This window comes from Bos taurus, chromosome X (assembly GCF_002263795.3).
Source record: "Bos taurus isolate L1 Dominette 01449 registration number 42190680 breed Hereford chromosome X, ARS-UCD2.0, whole genome shotgun sequence".
Lineage (NCBI taxonomy): Eukaryota > Metazoa > Chordata > Mammalia > Artiodactyla > Bovidae > Bos > Bos taurus.
This window is the reverse complement of record NC_037357.1, coordinates 19446095-19470834: the sequence shown is the minus strand read 5'-3', so window position 1 is coordinate 19470834 and position 24740 is coordinate 19446095. Positions and strand designations below refer to the sequence as shown.

The window sequence follows — 24740 nt, the reverse complement described above, 5'->3', positions numbered from 1 at the left end:
AACAAATGCTTTACTTCTAGGAACAAAACCATTTCTATGCTGTATGCATAATTTCTCTACAAATAGGGGTATTCTTTGAAATTATGAATTACTCTGGTTAAGAAAGGCAACTACATATTTTCTTCCTTTTACTGCTATAGTAAATTATTCACTCCTGCTGAAGCTAATTTAAATGAATTTACAAAGCCATAAAACGTAGGTCTTTTCTTCTTTTGGTACAGGGTGGAAAGAACAAAGGGAAAAAGATCTGAAGAGATTTCTGGCTCATTGCAGCATGCAGGTCCTTAAAGACCATTCACATCTTGACAGAAAGGAATGATAGACCGTAGAAGTATCCTGTTATACCATGTCTTTGTGTGAAGTCTGTGGGGAATTTGGCAGATTTTGGAAACTGACAAATTTAAATACCACCAGACTGAAGAGACATTTAGTATAAATAGATTAGATAATGAGAGTCAATAATAGTCTTAATATTTCTAACAATGCCAATTACAATGATTCTACCCAGGAGCTAATTTAGTCTAGTTATTTCTTGTTGGATTTATTTTTTAATGGGGGTGAGAGGAAGAAAATCTTCCACTGACTAGGTCAAGGGTAGAGAGCAGTTAGGGTGACACTGCTTTTGTGACCCCATAGACTGTAGCCTACCAGGCTCTTCCGTCCATAGAATTTTCCAGGCAACAGTACTGGAGTGGGTTGCCATTTCCTTCTCCAGAGGATCTTCTTCCCAACCCAGGGATCGAACCCAGTTCTCCCGCATTGCAGGCAGACGCTTTACCATCTGAGCCACCAGGGAAGCTTACACTGCTTTAGTCACTATCTTTGCTGCTCAGAAAATGATTTCCATGGTATTAGATTTCTATTCACTTGGAGTCTGCAGAGTGGTAAAGATACCATGAACAATTAGCTCATCCACATTCGAAAGATGAGGAGGTGAGAGTGTGGAAGAAGAGTAAAACGACACTCTCAGCACCTCAAAAACTACAGATATTTTCTCTTCCAGTTCCTTTCTCCCCATTTCCAGCTCCAAAAAGGTGGGGTTTGAGTCCAAGCTCAGACACATGCTATGTACTTAGCTCAGTGAGCTTCAGGAAATCACTTCACCATTTTGTGCCTCCATTTCATCCATAAAATGAGTTTAATGATCATCACCTTACCCCATAGGATTGTTCTGAGTAACTAGATTATGGATGTGAAAACAATATCCAAAATTTATAAATAGCATAAACTGAAAAGCACTGGATATATAGTGATAAATAAATATCAAATTATCCTTTTCCAATTATTCTCTTTTCCTCTTCCTAATAATAACTGGTCTTAAGATGGAGATGAACTTTATTCTTTACACAAGTTCCCAGTTCTTAATTTTTTCAAAATAAGTGACTGAATGTGGCATATTTAAGAAGAGGACAAAAAGACAAGTTGCTACAAATGCTTTAGTTAATGACCCTCAATAGAAAAAAAAATTCCTAATTTCTCAATTGAGAGAGAATCTTTCCATCTGTAATAATCCGGTTACCACCCTACTGACATGATTCTTATGGTAGCTCATTGATCCAATTAAGCCTCACCCAGGTAAATTTTGGTGCTTAAATAATTAAACTTTTCTTAAATACTTTTGATGAAAATCTTTAATTAATAAACAGGAAACAGGGGTCACTTTTATGGACAGTTATTGTACTCTGCAGAACCACAGGGATGTTCCAGACATCAAAGTGTACATGACTTAAATTCACGACTTTTTACTAAATGCCCTGGTGATGGAATCCCAGTTGAGCTATCTCAAATCCTAAAAGTGCGTGCTGTACTCAATACGTCAGAAAATTTGGAAAACTCAGCAGTGGCCACAGGACTGGAAAAGGTCAGTTTTCATTTTAATCCCAAGGAAAGGAAATGCCAAAAAATGCTTAAACTACTGCACAATCGCACTCATCTCACATGCTAGTAAAGTAACGCTCAAAATTCTCCAAGCCAGGCTTCAGCAATATGTGAACCGTAAACTTCCAGATGTTCAAGCTGGTTTTAGAGAAGGCAGAGGAACCAGAGATCAAATTGCCAACATTCGCTGGATCATGGAAAAAGCAAGAGAGTTCCGGAAAAACATCTATTTATGCTTTATTGACTATGCCAAAGCCTTTGACTGTGTGGATCACAATAAACTGTGGAAAATTCTGAAAGAGATGGGAATACCAGACCACCTGATCTGCCTCTTGAGAAATCTGTATGCAGGTCAGGAAGCAACAGTCAGAACTGGACATGGAACAACAGGCTGGTTCCAAATAGGAAAAGGACTACGTCAAAGCTGTATATTGTCACCCTGCTTATTTAACTTATATGCAGAGTACATCATGAGATACGCTGGGCTGGAAGAAACACAAGCTGGAATCAAGATTGCTGGGAGAAAGATCAATAACCTCAGATATGCAGATGACACCACCCTTATGGCAGAAAGTGAAGAGGAACTCAAAAGCCTCTTGATGAAAGTGAAAGAGGAGAGTGAAAAAGTTGGCTTAAAGTTCAACATTCAGAAAACTAAGATCATGGCATCCGGTCCCATCACTTCATGGCAAATAGGTGGGGAAACAGTGGAAACGGTGGCTGACTTTATTTTTTGGGGCTCCAAAATCACTGCACATGGTGACTGCACCCATGAAATTAAAAGACGCTTACTCCTTGGAAGAAAAGTTATGACCAACCTAGACAGCATAATCAGAGAAGGCGATGGCACCCCACTCCAGTACTCTTGCCTGGAAAATCCCATGGATGGAGGAGCCTGGTAGGCTGCAGTCCATGGGGTCGCAAAGAGTTGGACACGACTGCACGACTTCACTTTCACTTTTCACCTTCATGCACTGGAGAAGGAAATGGCAACCCACTCCAGTATTCTTGCCTGGAGAATTCCAGGGACGGGGAGCCTGGTAGGCTGCCGTCTATGGGGTCACACAGAGTCAGACACGACTGAAGTGACTTAGCAGCAGCAGCAGCAGACAGCATATTAAAAAGTAGAGACATTAATTTGCCAACAAAGGTCCGTCTCATCAAGGCTATGGTTTTTCCAGTAGTCATTTATGGATGTGAGAGTTGAACTATAAAGAAAGCTGAGCACCAAAGAATTGATGCTTTTGAAGTGTGGTGTTGGAGAAGACTCTTGAGAGTCCCTTGGACTGCGAGGAGATCCAACCAGTCCATTCTGAAGATCAGTCCTGGGTGTTCTTGGAAGGAACATGATGCTAAAGCTGAAACTCCAATACTTTGGCCACCTCATGCGAAGAGCTGCCTCATTGGAAAAGACCCTGATGCTGGGAAAGATTGAGGGCAGGAGGAGAAGAGGATGAGATGGTTGGATGGCATCACCAACTCAATGGACATGAATTTGAGTAAACTCTCGGAGTTGGTGATGGACAGGGAGGCCTGGTGTGCTGCAGTTCATGGGGTTGCAAAGAGTCGGACATGACCGCACGACTGAACTGAAACTGAACTGCCTACTAAAACTACAAAACTGTTCTATAATCTTTATATTATATCCTTATATATAATTAAAATTATAATTATCATTTAATGGAAATAATCAAGGGACTTTCAACGAAGCTAACTCAAGATAACAAATTAGATAACCATTAATAGGATGAGAACAGTAATATTAATCACCCAAATAATGACTGAACGCCGTTAATGAACACTTAGGTTTTTGCCAAGGTAAGTTCAATGCAAAGTTAACTGTATTAAGGGCTTACCCTGGTGGCTCAGTCTACAGTTAAAGAAATCTGCCTGCAACTGCTGGGACACAATGAATTCAATCCATGGGTCAGGAAGGGTCCCCTGGAGAAGGGAATGGCTACCCACTCCAGTGTGTCTTGCCCTGGAGAATTCCATGGACAGAGGAGCCTTGGTGGGCTATAGTCCATGGGATCGCAGAGAGTCAGACATGACTGAGCGACTAAACACAATTCATTTAACACCAATGAAATCCCTTTCAGGTAGGTACTATTATTATCCCCACTTTATAGATGAAATAGTTGAGGCACATAGAGGTTAAGTATCTTAACCAGGGTCATGAAGCTAACAAACAAACAGCAGAGCCAGGATTCATTATCAGGGCAGCTATACCCTACAGTTCAGACTCCAAATCTCTATGGAAACCACGCAACCCAGAAAGCGAAGTAATGGCAGAAGTATGGCTGGAAACTATTGCAGAACCTCAACATGAAACCCACTTAAGGGATTCAAGGGCACAAGGACCTCAGCCTCAAAGGGTGTATGCTCCTTGGAAGACAGCAGGTTATAAAAAAGCCTGTGTCTTCAAAATGGATATTTGAAGCCAAAGAGAAGAATACGAACTGAGTCAGAATGAGGTGAACCTCAAATGGATGTGTGGGATCAGGGAAGGGGAAGAAATCAAGATGCCTCTGGGGTTTCTGGTTTGGAATGTTTGCAAAGGGATAATGATGGTCTAGGCAGGGTTGGGGAGAAGCAATAGCACCCCACTCCAGTACTCTTGCCTGGCAAATCCATGGACGGAGGAGCCTGGTGGGCTGCAGTCCATGAGGTCGCTAAGAATCGGACACGACTGAGCGACTTCACTTTCACTTTTCACTTTCATGCATTGGAGAAGGAAATGGCAACCCACTCCAGTGTTCTTGCCTGGAGAAACCCCAGGGACGGGGGAGCCTGGTGGGCTGCCGTCTATGGGGTCACACAGAGTCGGACACGACTGAAGTGACTTAGCAGCAGCAACAGCAGCAGCAGGCAGGGTTGGATAGAGCCCTCCCCCAAATGATCAGGTAGACGATTTGGCATTTTTTTTCCCATTTCATAGGTTTCCTTTTGCTCTCTACTGTATCCTTTGATCCACAAAAGGTCTTTAAGTTTGAATGTAGTCCCATGTGTTTATTTTCGCTTCTGTTGTCTGCAACTTTTGGTGTTGTCTCTTTTTTATCATCTCTTACACATTGCATGTGAATCCACAATTATCTCAAAATAAAAAGTGTACTTAAAAAACAGAAAAATAATATTTCTTAACAGTTTAACTGAAGATTAGCTAGTTTGATCCTTCATTTTATAGATGTGAAAACCAGAGGTCATAAAGGTATATTTAATAAGACAGGGTAAATAAACCCACAAAATACCTTTTTATTGGTAGTATTATTAATATCAAAGACATAATCTATATTTTATATAAGTGACAATCACCTCTTAGAGGATATTTTTAGAGTAGACAAAGAAATAAAGTAAATAGGCTAGCCAAAACAATCATTTATGATGACCCACTCTTAATCTTCATTTGCAACATTTAAAAGAACTGCTTTATCAGGACATTTGATACATAGACTATTTATAGCACTAAAAAAATCTTACGCTTTTAATGACTATATTAAACTTGGTAAAGTTTGATCCTTTTTGGCAAAAATTAAGAAACCTCAGCAACTAAAAATGTTCGTAACTTTACAAGGAGGAGGATACTGTGCGGTACTATATTACTCTAAACAGACGTGGCTCCTTAAATGAGAGGAAAAAAAAATCTCCATACACATTTTCAGTGATGTCTGAGTAACAGCTTCTGGAGTTGTTCCTTTTAGAATTTTGCCATGGAAACCACAGCTTCTACAACTGCAGTTACTGCAGAAGTCACTATTGTATCTATTACTTTAACTTGCTACCTTGCTTAAAACAGATGCCTCAAGAGCGTTTCCTATTCTTTTGTAGAGGAACTAACTGCAATCCAGGAATGCCATGGAAGCCCTATTTTCTGAAAAAGCCATCAGATTCTTGAAGTGTCAACCACAATCAATTTTGGGGGTGCCCAAACTAGTTTACCAAAAGCCAAGTGCACTTAAAACCAGAGAAAAGTGGGAATTCCCTGGCCGTCCAGTGGTTAGGACTCTGTACTTCCGATGCAGGGGCCACAGGTTTGATCTTGCATGCCTTGTGGCATAGCCAAAAATAAAATAAATGTAAATAAATGAAACAAAAAGAAAACAAGGAAGTGTGTACACACACATATTAAAAAAAGAAAAGAAAAGGGGTGACAACACTAGAGCTTGCAAACCAAAGAGCAGCATAAGAATCACACCCACCCCCAGGAGAAGGGCATGGCAACCCACTCCAGTGTTCTTGCCTGGAGAATCCCATGGACAGAAGAACCTGGTGGGCTACAGTCCATGGGGTCACAAAGAGTCGGACAGGACTAAGTGACTAATACTTCCACTTTCCCAGGTGAAGAGTCTTTTCTGTCTGATGCAAAAACAACAAAAGGAAAACGAACACAACAGAAAGCAGGATGCCAATTCTATCTTTCTTAATCAGTTTTTAGACTTTTATATATCCTGACACCCATTACTCTTTGGATACATTTAAAATGCTTAGTTCATCATCAACTTTTCTTTTCTGCTGTATTTTAAAGATGACTAAGGGCTTCCCTGGTGGCTCATTGGTAAAGAATCTGCCTGCAATGCAGGAGGCCCGGCTTTAATCCCTGGGCAGGGAAGATCCCCTGGAGAAGGGAATGGCAACCCACTCCAGTATTCTTGCCTGGGAAATTCCATGGACAGAGGAGGTGGGTTATAGTCCCTAGGGTCACAAAGAGTCAGACCCAACTTAGCAACTAAACTACCACCACACTGAAAAGATGACTGAATGGCACATACTTGACTTACCTAAAAGAGGGAGTAAAACTGGGTAGTTGTACGGCATCACAAAGAGGTTTACACAAGTTAAAGTCGTACTGGCTTTTAAATAACCAAATGGATATCCAAGTTCATTGTATTTTCCACTGCTAGTAACAAATACCTGAGAAGATCATGAAGTAATATACAGTTATGACAATAAGGATTTTATGTCAAACCAAACTCACAGCAACATGCTATACCAGCATCTCTGGCACAATTGTAATTTTAAAATGGGAATACTGCTTTCTCTATATTTATGTCAAAAAATAGAATGTTCAGATTGCAATTCTTTTATAAATGTGTTAGTAAATGAAATACCATTTGGAGACCACAGGCTGCAACAACAATACCCAAATATTTACTTAGTTAGCACAATGGAAAATTAGGCTGAAATACCACTAAGTGATACCAGCCATTAAAACAAATTGACTTCTCAAAAGAACAAGTGGTGACCAGAGTGGAGACTTTAGGAAAATGGAACATGGCCCCATGCCTAAAGCATGCAATTACAAAAACAAAGCCCATTTAAAGGATTATGCTAACACTCCTTATGTGAACTACTATTAAGTCTTGCTCTACTTCCCTTTGATGCCCCATTTCCCTACCCATTTATTCATTTTTCATCCAATAAATATTTATGAGGAGTCTATTACAAGCCAGGCACTGGTGCTAATTATTTTGAGACAATTATATTGAGCAAGGAGATGCTTTGGTTCAATCTGGAAGGCATTTTCTCTTGTAAATAATCCTGGTGGAACAAACATTCAATAAAAATGAGAACATTAATCTTTATTACATATGACTAGCATCTTATTCCTTATTCCTGATTTGATATGATATTTTCAGGTCCCATTCGCCTGATATGCTATTCTGGAGTCCTCTAGCTATCATGATTTCTCTGTGTTCCATGTTCACTCTTTGGCCAAATCAGGACATTAGTATATAATTTTATGGACCTAGACCTTTTCTTTACCTTTTCTAACATCCTTCAGCAGGATATTTAAGACAGAAGTCACATCCTGATGGTGAACAGAACCCACTTACTTTGCTAATTCTTGTTCAACCAGCAACATCACCTACCAGTTCACTGAATTCTTTCTATACTTAGCTGTAGCTTAAAATAAATCTTTCCTATGTAATGGATGCCTCCACAAAACAATGGATTGTGTTAAAACATGACTCATCTACTAGATTTCATCTCTTAATCTGAACCTTAATAGAAACAGACAATTGTAATAAAACATGTTGGACCCAGGCTTCCCTGGTAGCTCAGCCGGTAAAGAATCTGCCTGCAATACAGGAGAACTGGGTTCCATCTCTGGGTTGGGAAGATCCCCTGGAGAAGGGAAAGGCTACCCACTCCAGTATTCTGGCCTGGAGAATTCCATGGACTGTACAGTCCATGGGGCACAAAGAATCGGACACGACTGAGCGACTTTCACCACATGTTGGATTTTCCTCCTGTTTCCTAAGTGTGTATAATAGAAAGAGGGGAATCATCACAAAGGATAAAAAGTTACAGCCAGCAAGGATCATACCTATAACTCTTCTGAAAGGAGAAGCACTGTTTTTTTTGTTCCTTGCTCACTCTCTTTCTGTCTTTATTCCCTCCCTTCCCACCCTCATACCTTCCTTCCTTCCCGTAAGCCCATTGAGTTTTTTCCAAATTCTTTATCACCTGCAGATTCACAGAATTTGGAGGTTCAAAGGGATCATTAGAGATCATCTAGTCTAGAGAAAGTGTCTGGTCCAAAAACCACATAGTTGGTGGGAAAGCTGGGGTTAGAATCCAGTTTCCATTATGACTTTCCAAAATTTCCTGGCTCCTGGTTCATCTTATTCTTTTTCATTCCCACTAATTCATCGCATTAAACTACTCTAAACAAAGTAACATAAGATGCAAGAGAAAGACATATGGCAAATTTAAGGGGTGCTGCAAGGATCGAGGACAGGATTTCTTAAGTTCCTTTGGAGAAGATTTACAAGGAAGATGCTATATAGAATAAAGGGTTTATTTGGGGGGAAAACTGTAATTTGTAATTTTATATGCTTGTATTCCAAAATGTTTTTCAATTCATAAATTCAAGCTTTTACCTTGATTTTAACTTAGCATGCTCTCATCCCTATATCTACATTTCTAGCACATTTTGGTGTTTTTATTGAAATATAAACATACATTCAAAATTGCATGAATTATAAGTATACAGTTCAATGAATGCTCAAAAAATGAACGTATATGTGTCATCAGCACCTGGATCAAGAAATAGAACCTGACCAGAAAACCCTTCGTGTCTTTTTCTGGTCACCATTCTGTACCCCCAAGAGAAATCACTCTCCTGACTTTTGAACAAAATAAAGGCAATCTTACATCTTTTTGAACTATATAAAGTTGAATCATATGATATGTGATCTTTTATGTCTGGCTTCTTTCGCTCAGTATTATATTTATGAGATCACTCTGTTTCTTGCACTTTTACATCCTTGCTTTACACCTGTTCCTTTTTGTCTACCCAGTTTTAGCATCTTTGTAGAATTTAAGTAGTTTAAAGACAACTAGTAGCAATGATTTCACATTGTAGGTTGAAACAGATGGTGGTCTGAAAGTGTCCCTAGCGTAAGTAAAATGTAACAATTACTGATTGCTGTAGTTTAGAAATAGACAAACATTCTTACAGTGTAGGACTTCCTTATTATATTCAAATAAAATAGCTGTGATACCATATATGGATTTTCACAAATTAAAATCCAAAGGTGAGTCTATTAACAAATAAGCAAGCCCTCCTGGCTGAAGTGTACCTCTTGGAAGGGTCAGTGTTGTACATCTGCCTATGCATCTCCTTCATCCAAGGAAAATCCATACCACACACACCAGTGTGGTTTGAACTACAAGAAGAGCTTGATTACATTACACTAATACATAAAGTATTTCAGGTTTATGTTTTTGTTTTGTTTTGTTTGTCAAAAATGTCTTGTACTGGGAATTCCCTGGCAGTCCAGTGGTTAGGGCTCTACATTTTTACTGCAGAGGGCGTGAGTTTGATCCCTGGTTGGGGAACTAAGATCCTGCAAGTCATGTGGTTTGACCAAAAAAACAAAACAAAACAAAAAACCTTTGTCCAATCTGTCAAGTTCACAATAAGGACTGAGAACATTGCTTCAGCTGCAGAAGCCATAGCCACAGCCTTTAACCTGGGGTCCCTGGATAGGCTTCAGGGGAGTCCTCCAAATATGTAGGTTTCATCAGGTTCCTTAAATGGCAATGTGTATGGTAGGCTAACTTCAGCCTGAAGTTATTTGCTTAGCCATGTTGCTTACTTGATAGCATTTGTGAGAAACATTATTAATAGACTCAGCCCAACTATTCCCAGATTAACCTTTGAAAGTTCTTTAAACAATTCCCAGATCTCTGAGTGGTTCCAGACATTTGGCTAACAACAAAGGGGAAGTACCTGCCAGCAAGTATGGGGCGACTTTCGTTCCAGGATGTACTGAGTTAAGGGTGAAGGTTCAAGTTCATATTTGTCAAAGGGAAGTTTGTCTATTACCATTGGCTCACAATCTATACAGGAGAACCTCACAATAGGATGAGATGTTCGTGGAGGCTAAAAAACAAGAGGGGAAAATACAATCTGTTATCAAGACAGTTGATATATCTGACAACTCTGAAGCTCTTTTAAGTCCTTATTGGTCATTCATTTTTAAAAACAATTTAATTGAAGGATAATTGCTTTACAGAATTTTGTGGTTTTCTGTCATACATCAACAAGAATCAGCCATAGTTACATGCAACTCTTTCATGTTTTGTTAAACCATCGCTGAGATATATAGATGGGCTGTTTTGCGAAAAGATGGCTCTTGAGCTCTAAGTGTCATCAATGGCAGAGGGGACTCAGATTCTTTCGCTCTACCATCTACTTGGCATTGGGAAGAAGAAAGGTAAATTATAACACTCATAACTACAGTTTTAGGGAAGTAAAAAATAAAACTGCCTTGAATATTAAGAACCCGGAAATTCAGATCCACTTTGTGACATTCAAGGACTATCTTCCCTTCACTACTTTGTATGTAAGGTTTCAGATAAGTCAGAAACTGCTAGGAAAGAGGAAATTCATGAAGCTTTCAAATGAGGTAATGACAGAGCTGGAGCCACTAACAAGCAAGATGAACAATTATAAAGGAATGGAAAAGGCAAGACAGAGACTGAAAATGAGCCTGTCACAACTCCAGGGCCTAGCTGAAATTTTCTTTGCAGCTGAATTTTTATAGCATTTCTCACACCCAAACACTTACTGAACAGCTAGAGATGGGGATGCTCTTGGCTGGGCTGAAAGGCCCGTGTACCTGGGGTACCAGAGCAGACTGATGGAGCAGTCATTTTATTAACGGGTTTAGCTTGTGGGGATGGAGAGCACCAGTGAGAGAAATGGTGGCAGCAAGGGCAAACGGAGAGAGAAAGAGACAGGACAAGTCACAAGGTCAAGAGTGAGACGTGGCTCTGTGTACTCTTGCTCAGAGATCTGTAAGGCTGATGTGAATATGATAAAACATCTCCTTTTCTTTATAAAAGGGAAAAACATGCTAATTTGCCTTTATGATTTACAAACCTACAAGATGTTTTGGGGACTGAGAAAAATAGCCTTCCAATGTGCTTTTAAAGCTGGAGAAATGGACTGCCCTGGTGGTCGAGTGGTTGGGTCTCTGCACTTCCAATGTGGAGGCCATGGGTTCGGTCCCTGGTTGGGGAACTAGGATCCCACACGCCCTGTCATGTGGCCAAAATTTAAAAAAAAAAAAGAAAAAAAAAAAACCTGGAGGAACAGTAACACAAGCTATGTGAGTTACCTGGAATTTCTTCAATTCTGTTTTTTTTCCCTGATTTTAATTTTAATCAAACTTGTGAATATTTCTGACTTATTAGATTGAAATCTATAAAAAGACATAAGTGAAACCCCGTCACCAGCAATAATGATGCAGATTTGTAACTAAAACATTCACTCTGGGGTTTGAAGGAGCTGAGAGTAACTGGGCTCTGAGGTTTAACAAGCATGCCACCTCAGTGTCCTGAGGGACAGACGAGGAGATGGAGCCTCACCCACTGCAGGGACTGAGGATGGCTCTTCAGTCGTATATTCTGGCCTTCCATGGGCACCTCTGAAAAAAATGCAGGAACCTCAAAATAGCAATCAGGAGAAAAATCCAGTTCATGTCAGAAATGTCTAAAATTTAGATAGACTATAGATTGGCTGAATCTGGAAGGCAGTGGAAAAGCAGTGACCATTTTGTGCCTCTTTCTCCGCCCCACCCCTAGCAAGGATTGTTGTTGCCGTTTAGTCACTAAGTCATGTACAACTCTGTGACTCCATGAACTGTCACATGGAAGTCGGCCAGGCTTCCCTGTCCATGGTATTTTCCAGACAAGAATTCTGCAGTGGGTTGCCATTTCCTCTCTGGGGGATCTTCTGAACCCAGAGACTGAACCCACGTTTCCTGCATTGGCAGGTGGATTCTTTGCCACTGAGACACCTGATGCCCCAAGGATTGCTCTGGCCTTTTTATATTGGCTGGGAGGAGGGAGGAGGATGAAAAGGAGAATAGGTTTCACATGGAGCAACCACAATATCAAACCCTGTTCCACCAAATATGGTGAACAAAAAGATAAATCTTTGCTTAAAGATAATTTTTAAAATATTGCTTAATTACTCATCATTCAAAGACTCTTAAGAGTCCCTTGGACTGCAAGGAGATCCAACCAATCCATCCTAAAGGAGATCAGTCCTGAATATTCATTGGAAGGACTGATGGCTGAAGCTGAAACTCCAATAACTTTGGCCACCTGATGAGAAGAACTGACTCACTGGAAAAGACCCTGATGCTGGGAAAGATTGAAGCGGGGAGAGAAAGGGACGACAGAGGATGAGATGGTTGGATGGCATTCACAGACTCATATGGACATGAGTTTGAGTAAACTCTGGGAGTTGGTGATGGACAGGGAGGCCTGGCATGCTGCAGTCCATGGGATTGCGAAGAGTCAGATACGACTGAGCAACTGAACTGAACTGAACCGAAAAAGTACACTGCCAAGGAACTCAAGTCCACTTGATTATAAAAATACTGAAAAGTAGGCCCACAAAGTCCCACTACATGTCCAATGGCTCCTCAGAGAATGGAATGAATCTCTGCTTTGAATACATTTCTAGAACCTTTACACAGTGTAAACTAAGTTCTAATTTCCCAAGGATGTACATGAAAATCAGTGCCTGCCCTTTTCATGCATTGTGTTTACCACAGAAATTCAGTCGGCGGCTCTGAAATAAAAACCAAGCCACAGATTGCAACAGCATCAAAAACAACAATATTTTAAAATCTAAAGAGGGTAGATTAAGTGGCAAAGGCAACTGAGAGAAAGAATGCCCTAACAGAAAGGAAGTCCTCTCTTGCTTTAGTACAAGCTAGACTTTCCAGTAAGTGATAGAAGGCACAGCTTAAAAGTTTCCAAGCCTATTTTAAACAGTTCTCTGTAATCAGCTAAATTGAAAATCCAGAATGTGTTTACCTTTTTGTTTTATGACACTTACTAGTGAAGGCAAATTCTGATCTGGCCAAAAAGATTCTGGAATTGGCCAATTGCCCAACAGGAACACCAGTCTTAGAGTTAGGCCGCACAATAAATGAGCTTATGACAACTATGCCATGGCTGAGCAGCAAATGAATTGCTTGGCCTGGATGAATCCATAAGTCCATCTGAAAATTAAACAAAAGACAGAATAAGGCATGAATTTCTTTGTACAGCCACTGATCTCCTTGTACAGATTTTTCAGTTGAAAGCAAAGTACAAAACAAGACCAAAACAGTGATTCATGAAAGATGGAAGAAAAAAGTGACTCCACTAGACTTTCTAAATGTTTTCTCTGGCTTACTCTTTTCTGTTTTTGTTTTTTGTTTTGTTTTTTATCATTACTTTTTTTATTGGAGTGCAGTTGCTTACAATCGCAACTCTTTTCATCATCTAATCCAACTCCTCTAATCTGATATCCCATACCCTTCTTCCTTAACTATAACCGAAATAGGTTAGTTATATGGAAAACTGTCATAAAGTTAGTTTTAAATTTTCTGAGGTTTGACACAAATTAAACACACTAAACCACAACAATTATTTTTTCACATTAGGCGTATGAAAATTGTTCATTCCCTGGTATAGTTTCACTTTTTTGGAATCTGACAGAATAAGTCATAAATCCATTTAGATTTTTTTTCTATTTTCAAACTAGATTAAAAAAAAGTATTCTTTACTAAACAGTTAGACCCAATGACCACAAAGGGCAAATTCACTGAAAGGTTAGAAGGAACGGATGACAATACAATCAATCTATGTATATAGTTGGGGAGGGAATACAAAGTGAATGCCATCAAGTTTATATGGACACTTCATTATAATTTCCTTCTTCACCCATATTAAAATCCCATGGAAACTGGGCATCATATAATGCTGAATTAATATACCCTGAGTGTATTTTAATTATTTGAGCTAGTGTATTTCATTTGCCCCCCTGAAAACAGGGCCAAGGCAGAGTTACATAACCTTTAATGGTTATGATTCATTAGTCTAAATTATAATTGTAAAAAATACGTGATAATGATTTGAGTCTCATGTTTTTCTTAAATTACATACCATTTGATTTACTTATTTAAGCATTACTTTAAACAAGTAATTACTTTAGAGCAGGGGGATTTACTGAGGTCCATGAAACTATAGAGAATACATATAATGGCTTCAGGGAACCCAAAAGATCCCCTCTGAAGTTGAGTTAGTTCACAGTTCCTGGGATGTGGTTTTTTTAGGAGAAAATTCTTAGCTTTCATCAGAATCTCAAAGGTTAAGAACTCTGGACAAAGGGAAAATGGAGCTAGAAAGAATGTTTGAGCTATTTATATGGCACGATCTAACTGGTTTTCAGTAGGAAAGTTCCCAGCTCACGGGAAGGTAATGAACACAAAATTATGGACTTGAGTGGTCTATCATTACCAATGCAACATGTCCTTCCTTTACAATTAATTATTTTGAAATAGGCTGTGAGGCCTCAGTCTTCTATAGCAGGTGTTTCTTAAGGTATTTAACATTTATTATTTTATTTCTTAATGGACTTTAAAGTCATCTTTTATGTTTCCCAAAAATCCTGTTAAAAATTTTTTAGATCAAAGTACATGAAATATATAGTGTATATATATGTATTTATATTTATTTGAGAAGCAATAACTTCACACTATCATTCTTCCCAGTCAAGCACATGGTACCTCTCCATTTAATATAGACTTTTTTGTTTCTCTTGGTAGAGTTCTATAAATTTATTCATAGAAGTTCTAGGCCACCTCTACATATGTTTTTTTAAAACTTATATTTTAATTGGAGGATAATTGCTTTACAATGCTGTATTTGTTTCTACTGTACAACAATGTTGAAAGCAGCCATAAGCATGCATATATTCCCTCCCTCTTGAACCTCTCTTCCACTCCCCGCCCCACCCCACCCTCTAGGTCATCACGGAGCACTGAGCTGAGCTCCCTCTGCTATGCAGCAGCTTCCCCTTAGCTATGTATTTCATACATGGTTACATGGTAGTGTATATATGTCAATGCTACTCTCTCGCTTCACCCCACCCTCCCCTTCCCACCCTGTGTCCCAAGTCCATTATCTGTGTGTTTTTTAATTGGAGTCCAAGAACCCCTGAAATGAAATACAAAATTATGTGTGCATGTGTTGTCCATGTAACTTTTTTCTGGAAGAGGGGTCTCTATTTTTCCACTAGCTTCTTAAAGGGTTTTAGAGACTAAAAAGCAAAAAATTCAGGAATCATAGGATCCACTGACTCAGCAAGAAATGTGTCTTTCTGCCCCTTTGCACTTACCCTTTTGCTCTCCAGGCAGCTACCACTAATTTGTGGCCACAACAATTAAAATGTATGAATCAGATCAGACAAGCACTGCGGTGATGATGGAGTCTAGGTACACACGGGTATATGTGCTGTGCATGAACCGACAGGAATGGAAGACAAGCTATGGCCTAGAACAGAGCTCTCAGTGAAGTCACTCAGTCATGTCCAACTCTTTGTGGACCCCATGGACTGTAGCCTACCAGGCTCCTCAGTCCATGGAATTTTCCAGGCAAGAGTGCTGGAGTGGGTTGCCCATTTCCTTCTCCAGGGGATCTTCCCAACTCAGGGATCAAACCCAGGTCTCCCGCTTTACTGTCTGAGCCACCAGGGAAGCCCAGAGCTCTGAGGGAGCCATGCAATGGGTATGATTCCCTTTTCCAATACAAAAGCAGCTCTGCTTTCATATTTTGAGATGTTGACGTTTCTATAAAATCTCATTTGAAGACAAAAGGTTCTGCAGTTAATAAATGGCCAAGAGGGACTTCCCTTGCAGTTCAGTGGTTAAGACTCTGCCCTTCCAGTGCCAGGGGCCCCAGGTTCCATCCCTGGGTCAAGGAACTAAGATCCCACCAAGCCACGTGGAGCCCTCCGTGACTTCCCCCACCCCCCAGAAAAAGAACAGTGGCCAGGAAAAATACTGGTGTAGGATCTTATAGAATACTAGCAGGTCCTGGCTAAACATTCACAACCTCTTGCTGATGTGTAGTAACAAATATAGATTTTATCAAGATAGTTTGACACATTGGCGCTCACAAGACCAAACCAGATGGCTGGCTAAGTGGCACTCTGTCGTGAATATCCAGCTATTTTATGACTAGAGAAGTGAAGAATTCAGTGTTATCCTAACACTAGGACCAGAAATATGAAATGGGCAGGGAAAGGGAAGAATGTTCTGAGGAAGAATTGACATTGAATTAAAGCTAGAAAGTAGCCACAGGCAAACGGATGAATGGCAGTTGTTTGGATGCATGTCTGTGACCACTTGAATGTGGGTGGCTAGTGAAGACAGTATTCTCTTACGATTAGTTTAATGTTTTCTCAGTCTCAGATTGCTCTCCTATGTAAACACTTCAAGGTTAAAAGAAAAAAGGTGATCTACTGTACCTTCTCCAATAGGAAGTGGATCTGGTCCTGTTTTTTCAAAGTTAATACTACACCACTCTGAACTTTTTGAACTAAAGATTCTAAACATTGATTCAACATTCTTTGTGTTCTAACACAGTAGGAGCGACCTAAACCAGAAGGAAAAACAAATAGTACAAGGTTGATCAAATAAAATACTACTTAACAATACAAGCATTTGAAATCCTAAAATACAACTCAAAATAATCAAAACTATGAGCCACCAGGGAAGCTCACACGGGGGGGCAAACCTCACACTAATGATGAGCTTAAGCAGCAGAGTTAAAGATACAGAAGGGAAAAAAGTAAAGCTAGGATATGGCATTTAGGGAAAGTGGTACTCTGCTGCCCTGAATTCTTCGCTTTAGAAATAGCAAATATCCGCCAATACCTCCTGTGACTTCACACATCTGTGTGATGGCAGATTCATCAGTTGGTACACTCCCTATCTGCTCTGGTTCCAGTAGAAGCCAATCCAAGGCAAACGCAACACCAGGGCAAACAACCTTTGATCCCAACGAAAAGGTTCTTTAGTTAGTTCACTTCCAGGCAGAGGAGAATTCAAAGGCAGATGAAGCTGATAAGGCAAAATTGTAAAAGTTTCATCATAACAACTCATACAGAAATGAAGACAATTCAAGAGTTAAAGGGTTCACTTTCTTTGATGTTGTCAATAAAATGAGGCAATCTTTCAAGGATTCCCAAGATGGAACGTTTGATTAAATTTATTCTTAACTGGGAATGTATGCCTCCCACATGCAGAAATAGCTGCATGTTCTCTGCCATTTAAACGAGATTAAAAAAATGAAATCTCACCTCTTCTTGAACGCCAGAATACTTGTTAACTTGTTTCCATCTGTGATGGTAATTAAAATAGATGGTTCTAAAAAAATGGATTTCGTCCCTAAAATACATTTAAAAAGTATTAGAGCCATGTAAAGTAATAAAATTATATTTCAATTTTTACATTTATCTTGCCTATGATCTCTCAAGTGTGTGATAAAATTTGCCTGGATAAATAAGAAGGAAAAGATTAGGGACTGAAGTGGGTGGGGATCAAATAACAATCTCTACAGAGGTAACATTCAGAATAAACTGAGGAATTCTTATAATTCGGGAACCTCTCAAACTATAACATCCAAATCCCCCACCCTCTGCTTTCTAGGTAACCATGAAAGATATTAAAGACATTACAATGGCAGCATCAGCCACACCCATGATTCCATTCAGAATCTTGGCACAGAAAGGGGGATATAAGTGACTTATATCTGTAACCTGGACGGTGACTCTGGTTATTGTGAGCAGTTTTTACAGTAGAAAAGTGCAATGATCACTGCAGCAAACACTATTCTGCCTTCCTCTTATGATAGAGCTTTTTCATAACTTGGGAGGGATGAGGGACTTAAGGACTCTGAAAGTTTCTCTTCAATTGTCTTGTTCAATTTTTTTCGGCAATTTATTCATCCCATTATAACTGATGATCTGATGGGGTAGGCATTTTAACCATTTTATGGTCAAAGCACATAAAAGACTCTACCTAAAGGATTTTTGTTAAAGGATATATTTAAACTACACATGGACCTCCTTTTGGATGTTATGAAAAGGAGCAGAAACTTGGCTGCCATGCTCAATTTTAAATTCTTACCCCAAGTCACCAAAATAAATTAGCTATACTCACTCAAAGAATTTTTTACCTGTCCATAATTGTCTATTCCAGATATTAAATCTATTGAGATTTAACAATCAAATGAGGATCTTAGAGCCTGACCAAGAGTAGTCAGTCCAGAAGCCTGAAGATTTTTTAGTTCACTCATGAATGTTGCGTGATTTTTCCTTCCAACAGCCTGAAAACCAAACATTACAAAAAATTCCCAATTACAACAATGAACAATATATAAATGCAAACAACCACTAAATAACAAGTATCAAACCTCTAACAAATCAATAATTCCTTGTGTGCATGTGTGTGCTTAGTTGCTCAGTTGTCTGACTCTTTGCAACCCCATGGACTGTAGGCTCCCAGGCTCCTCAGTCCATAGAATTCTCCAGGCAAAAATACTGGAGTGGGTTGCCATTTCCTTCTCCAGGGGATCTTCCCAACCCAGGGACCAAACCCACATCTCCTGCACTGCAGGCAGATTCTTTACCCACTGAGCCATTGGGGAAGCCCAATAGTTCATTTTATATTCTATATATTGACTGATCAAGTGGAACTAAAGAAAGCAACCAGTTTGAGAAAGATCTGCCACCCTCGATGATCAAGACCAAAGATGCAAACAGTGAATTCAGTCCATTGTGGCTGGTGGGCTTTGGCTCAAGAAGTCTGCTAGTTTTCTATTCAGGCTCAATCAAACCTGCCAAAACACCACAGTATTTACTTTAGTTTGACACTGAGGATGAACAAGGAATAAGGGGGAGAGGAAGGAGTTATTTTTTTAAATGCATCATCCTTGATACAGACAATCAACTATTATCAGCATCTGACCTACCTGAGCTTTTCTAACCAAGATAATTTTTCCCAAACAATACTTTCACTTTAAACGAAAGTATAAGGAGAATTATAGGAATAAAGTCACAAGTATCTGGAGACAAACTGTCTGGCATCTTTAAGCATTCAGAAAGCCCCAAGTCTAGAGTAAGGGAGAAAGAAAAGAAACAAAAACATTTGGCAAAGAAGCAGCATAGCCTAGGCACCCTTAGCTGGTATGAACAGTAGCAAAGAACCAAAAACTCAAGGTCAACAGCCAATATGCTGTGGTTGAATGGTTTGTAGAATAGAAGGAAAGGACCACATTGACTGGTCAGCAATGCGGCTATAAAAACAAAGCAGCATGAAATGCCAAGAAGAGAAGCAAAAAGAAGATGGCAGCTAACAGGTCACAAAGGAGTAGACCAGCAAGGTAGAGGGCAGGCAGCACAGCCTGGCAACCTGGTGGGACAAACGGCAACTGCCCTAAGGGCAGTCGTGTAATATGCTGAAAGCTGAATCATGCCCACCAGATCAGTACAGCTGGAGGTGGAAAGCCAGAGCAAATAATGCAAAGCTAAATGAAGTGACTGAAGTTTCATATTTAGCTAAAGACCATTATCCATATAACTAGAGCAAACATTATCTTTTAGTTTTATAGCCTTCTAAAGCAATCTGGGTCAGAATGACTGAGAGGCAGAAGAGATTGCCTGTACCCTACTATGAAGAATCTGCATAACCTTGAGCAAATTTGTTGGCTTTTAGGACCTACATTTCATTATCTGAAAATGAAGAGATTTAGATAAACAGGGATACTGTGTGAGGCTGTATATGTTACAACCCTGTAGAGCCATTCAAACGAGAATGGTGCCCCCTAGGTTTGAACAGCACCCAACCTTCATAACCATTCAAGGTGAAGGGGATCCTGATTTAAGATCTTTTCCAGTCCAACACTCTGGATTCTGTGAAGTTAAGAATGTGCATTGTGTGTGTGTGTTTGCTAACATATACTATTAAGTCAAAGCATCTAAAGGTCAAATCCATGTATTCCTTTGGCCCAAGGAATATCTTATCAGTTTACTTAAAAGCAAGGATTATTATTTCAACTGTCCTCATCAAATACTTAGAAATATCAGATGATTATAAATCACACTGAATTAAAAACTAACTCTTTGAAGTAGAAGAGAAGGTCTACAGCTGGGGGTCTGGGAGAGAGATAGTATCAATTCTTTCCTTTATTTATCCAACCAATTTTTATGGACCAACTATGCTATGCTGGGCAGAATGCTACATGCTGGAGATGTTGAGAGGAATTAGCCCTTGATGAGTTCAAGCCGCAAAGGAATAAGAAATGCAGATATGGGGACGGAAAGAACAAATAACCAGGGAGTTAGGGAAGCCTGTCGCAGAAGATTGGGCATTTGAAGAAGTCTAATGGCAGAAGACTTGGAAAGGAAATGGCAACCCACTCCAGTAGTCTTGCCTGGAGAATCCCATGGACAAAGGAGCCTGGTGGGCTACAGTCCATGGAGTCCCAAAGAGTTGGACACCAATGAGCGACTAACACACACACACACACACACACACACACACACACACACACAATGGCAGGAGAAGATGATCACGGGATCCCTACGCTGATGTGAGGAGTGGAGGGGGCAGTCCAAAGGAAGAGAATAGAGAGTTTATAAAAGGCTAGGGCTTCCTGAGGAGCCACAAGTAATTTGATTATCATCGCTCTGGGTACACGGTGGGAGGCAAAGCTGATAAGCTGGGCTCTGACTGTAATGTGCTTTGTACACTGTGCTCAGTACTTTGGATTTTATCTGTCGGCCCTAGGAATGACTTGAAGTTTTTAATTAGGGAGTGGCATGATCATATCTGTATTTTAGCAAGATCATTCTCTTGGGAGTTGGAGAATAAATTGTGGGGTGGAGGGGAAGCTGAAGCTTGAGGTAGGGAAACTGGTTTGGGGAATGTTGCAATAACTTACAAGAAATGTGATGAAAGCCTGAGCGAGGGCAGTGGAGATGGAGAGGAGGCTGCAGATTAAAGAAGTATTTCAGAGGTGGGTGGAGTCAGAAGGATTTAGTAGCTAATTAGGGGGATGCGTGAGGGATAAAAAGGGTCATACATTAGGCTGAGTTTTCTGGCTTGGGCAAACCTGTGAATGGTGGTGTCTTTCACCCAGAAGGCACTTTATAGACTTTTTTTTCCCAGAATGACTTCATTTAGCAATTTAACTTCTACACTGCAATCTTAGTTCTTTCTGCAGTGAGTGTTGAACTCCTGAGACCCACCGGATAATTCAAGGCACAACTAAAGAAAAAAATAGTGAACTATTTAATCTGGTAAAGGGCTGGGATAAGGTTTGAGTACCATCTAAGCAAGCACCCTATAACTCATCAGTGTTTCAAATATTGTGTACAAATTGTCACTAATCCACCTGTCAGAATAATTGCTCCTTAAAACTTCCTTTATCATATGAGTTGAAAACGTTTTACAAATTGCTTCTACACCTGAATCACCGGCATTCAATTTTTAGGCCAATTCCAATCCTTTGCAATGAATTAGATAATACATGAGATTTGAATGCTAGGCCTATCTCAGTACTAAAAGTGTATGGGCTACATTTACTACCCAAAACAATAAATTTCCTGGTAGCAGTTTAGTTTCTTCTAGAGAAGAATTAATGCCCCTAAATCCAGTCCTCAAAATGCTGAAGGGGAAAAAAGGCCTAAAGAGGAATTTAAATATCTGTAGAGTCTTATTAATGTGAAAAATTCTTCCCAAAAGATAATTATTTAGAGCCAGTGGGAGAGAGTAGATGTTTATATTCTTCAGTCACTGCTTGTAGTTGATTTCTTCATAAATGAATTCAGGACAGCTCGTTGTTCTTAATAAAGTCTTTTATTTCAAATACTCCAAAGATATCCTACTTTTATGTCAGTAAAATCTTTCTCTTTTAAAACTCCTTATTTTATATTGGAGTAGCTGAAACTCCAGTACTTTGGCCACCTCATGTGAAGAGTTGACTCATTGGAAAAGACTCTGATGCCGGGAGGGACTGGGGGCAAGAGGAGAAGGGGACGACAGAGGATGAGATGGCTGGGATGGCATCACTGACTCGATGGATGTGAGTCTGAGTGAACTCCGGGAGTTGGTGATGGACAGGGAGGCCTTGGCGTGCTGCGATTCATGGGGTCACAAAGAGTCGGACACGACTGAGCGACTGATCTGATCTGATAGCTGATTACCAATGTTGTGAATAGTTTCAGGTGGACAGCAAAGAGACTCAGCCATACATATACATGTATCTATACATGTATCCAATCTCCCACAGTAAAGCCTTTACTTCTGACAGTAATTTTCATAGATTTTTATGGAGCGTTACAGCTTACAAAGCGCTTTCACACTTCACATTTGCCTAAGACAATCCTATAAAATAAGCATGGTATTACCATCCCTATTTTGTTTTCATAAGCCAGGAGGAAGTAAGATGTGGGTATGTCTTGTTTGGAGAATGGGGACAGTCAGAGAGGAAGTCTGGAGTTGCACTATTCAGCCACATGGGGCCACTGAGAACTTGAAACATGGCCAGTCTGACTCGAGATTACTTTTTAATGTGGCTACTAGAAAATCTGAACTGTTGTGGATGGCTGGCATTATATACCTATTAGGTAGAGATGATCTAGAGGGAGCTGAAGGTCAGGCAGGAGAACTTGGCCTTGCATTGGCAGAAAATAGACTCATTATAGATTTCAGGGCAGGGGGAGACAGGATCAAACAGCATCTCAGGAAGGTCAGTCTGGCAGTGAATTATAGGATAGACTGGAGAAGAAGAAGCTGTAGCTAGGAAAAAGAAGCTAGGAGGTTTGAATAGGCATCCAGGTCTGAGGGAATCAGGGTCTGAATCAGGATAGAAATTAAGAGGAAGGGGTTAATTGAGAAACATTTGAACCACCAAAATAGGACTTGGTGACAGACAGACAATAGGCCTAAAGGAGACAGAGTAAAAGATGATTACAAAACTTCTAACCTGAGAGCAACTGAAGAATAGATGTTCAGGACAAAGGAGTAAGCTGGGGTGGGGGGAATTCTAAACTAAGACTTTGCTGTGTTCACAGATCAAGTTTTTAAAGTCTCCCAGAAGTAAAATGAGGATAATGATATGATAACAAATAATAATCACAGGCAATATTTATCAGTGCCTATGTGTCAGGAACTCGCTTATGCTAAACAGAATATTTTATATGTATCCTTCTCATTTGAGCCTCATAACCACCCTACAAAGTGGGTACTATTATTATTTCCCATTTAATAGATGAGCACACTGAGGCTCAGAGAGGATAAGCATCTTGTCTCGGTCAAAACAACTAGTAAATGACACAGCCAGGATTTGAACCCAGGTAGCCTAACTGTGGGCTTCCTTGGTGGCTCAGATGGTAAAGAATCCACTTTGCAATGTGGGAGACCTGGGTTTGATCCCTGGGTTTGGGAGATCCCCTGGAGAAGGGAATGGCAACCACTCCAGTATTCTTGCCTGGAGAATTCCATGGACTAAGGAGCCTGGCGGGCTACAGTCCATGGGGTCACAAAGAGTTGGACACAACTGAGTGACTAAGCACAGCACACAGCACAGCCTAACTGGAGAACCCACCAATGTAAACCATTATACTAGAGATTCTTCTACATATTCCACATATTCAACGCATTGACATGTCTTGTTATACTAGCTTAAAGGTTCCTAAGTTTAATAGAATTTCCAAATTTCATTTAATTTAAGCCTACTTTCCCTGATGTCAGAACGCAGAACAGTTGGGTGTGGGGAGCAGTGAATTGGCATTTGGAAGACCCTGGTCCAATCCTGGCCATAATTAACTAGCAAAACAAGTGGTCCAGAGTAAACTGTTTACCCCTTACTGAGGCTGTTTCCTCATTTAAGCAATGAAAATATTGAAAACCAATTCTAAGGTCCTTTTCAGCCTTTATATTCTATTATTCCATACCTTGTATTTGTCCTTTATATAAATTTGACTTACAGGGACTTCCCTGATGGTCCAGTGGTTAAGACTCTGTGCTCCCAATGCAGGGGGCATGGGTTCAATCCCTGGTCAGGAAGTTAAGATCCCATACACTGCAGAGCACAGCCGAAAATAAATAAATAAATAAAATAGCCCCCAGTCACTCTCTACTGGTGACCTTGTTAAAAAAAAATCTGGCTTACAGAAAGAAAAATGCCTCATATGTTAATAAAAATGCGAATTCAGGCCTGGTTTACATGTGTATAGCCAACTAAAGACATCTTTGAATATCAGCAGAATTAGCATGGGCCTTTTAGTCTATCAGTGCCTTGGGTTCTCCCCACAGCTCTACAGACTAGCCCACTAGTTGTTTATTCCCCACTAATATCAGCACAGAAAGGAAAGAGTTTGTATTTCTTTCCTCAGAAAGGTAAAGCCTAAAGAAATATTTTCTATTACCCTCCGCACCCCTATTTCCATCTTCTTATCTGGTCTGTCCTCTGACGATAACCATAAGGTGCTTAAAGGGCAG

General features: G+C 40.0%; 1 protein-coding gene across 1 annotated transcript in view; it reads right to left on the bottom strand.

The window, feature by feature from the left end:
* The window catches only part of LOC112445032 (integrator complex subunit 6-like), a 57087-nt gene that overhangs the window by 13941 nt on the left and 18406 nt on the right, over nucleotides 1–24740 (bottom strand). The window contains 13 exon segments of the mRNA XM_059883672.1: nucleotides 6654–6786; nucleotides 10115–10267; nucleotides 13241–13294; nucleotides 13296–13328; nucleotides 13330–13406; nucleotides 16700–16747; nucleotides 16750–16827; nucleotides 17109–17184; nucleotides 17187–17294; nucleotides 17534–17553; nucleotides 17556–17603; nucleotides 17606–17621; nucleotides 18412–18561. Coding sequence (XP_059739655.1) covers nucleotides 6654–6786; nucleotides 10115–10267; nucleotides 13241–13294; nucleotides 13296–13328; nucleotides 13330–13406; nucleotides 16700–16747; nucleotides 16750–16827; nucleotides 17109–17184; nucleotides 17187–17294; nucleotides 17534–17553; nucleotides 17556–17603; nucleotides 17606–17621; nucleotides 18412–18561 — 994 coding nt within the window.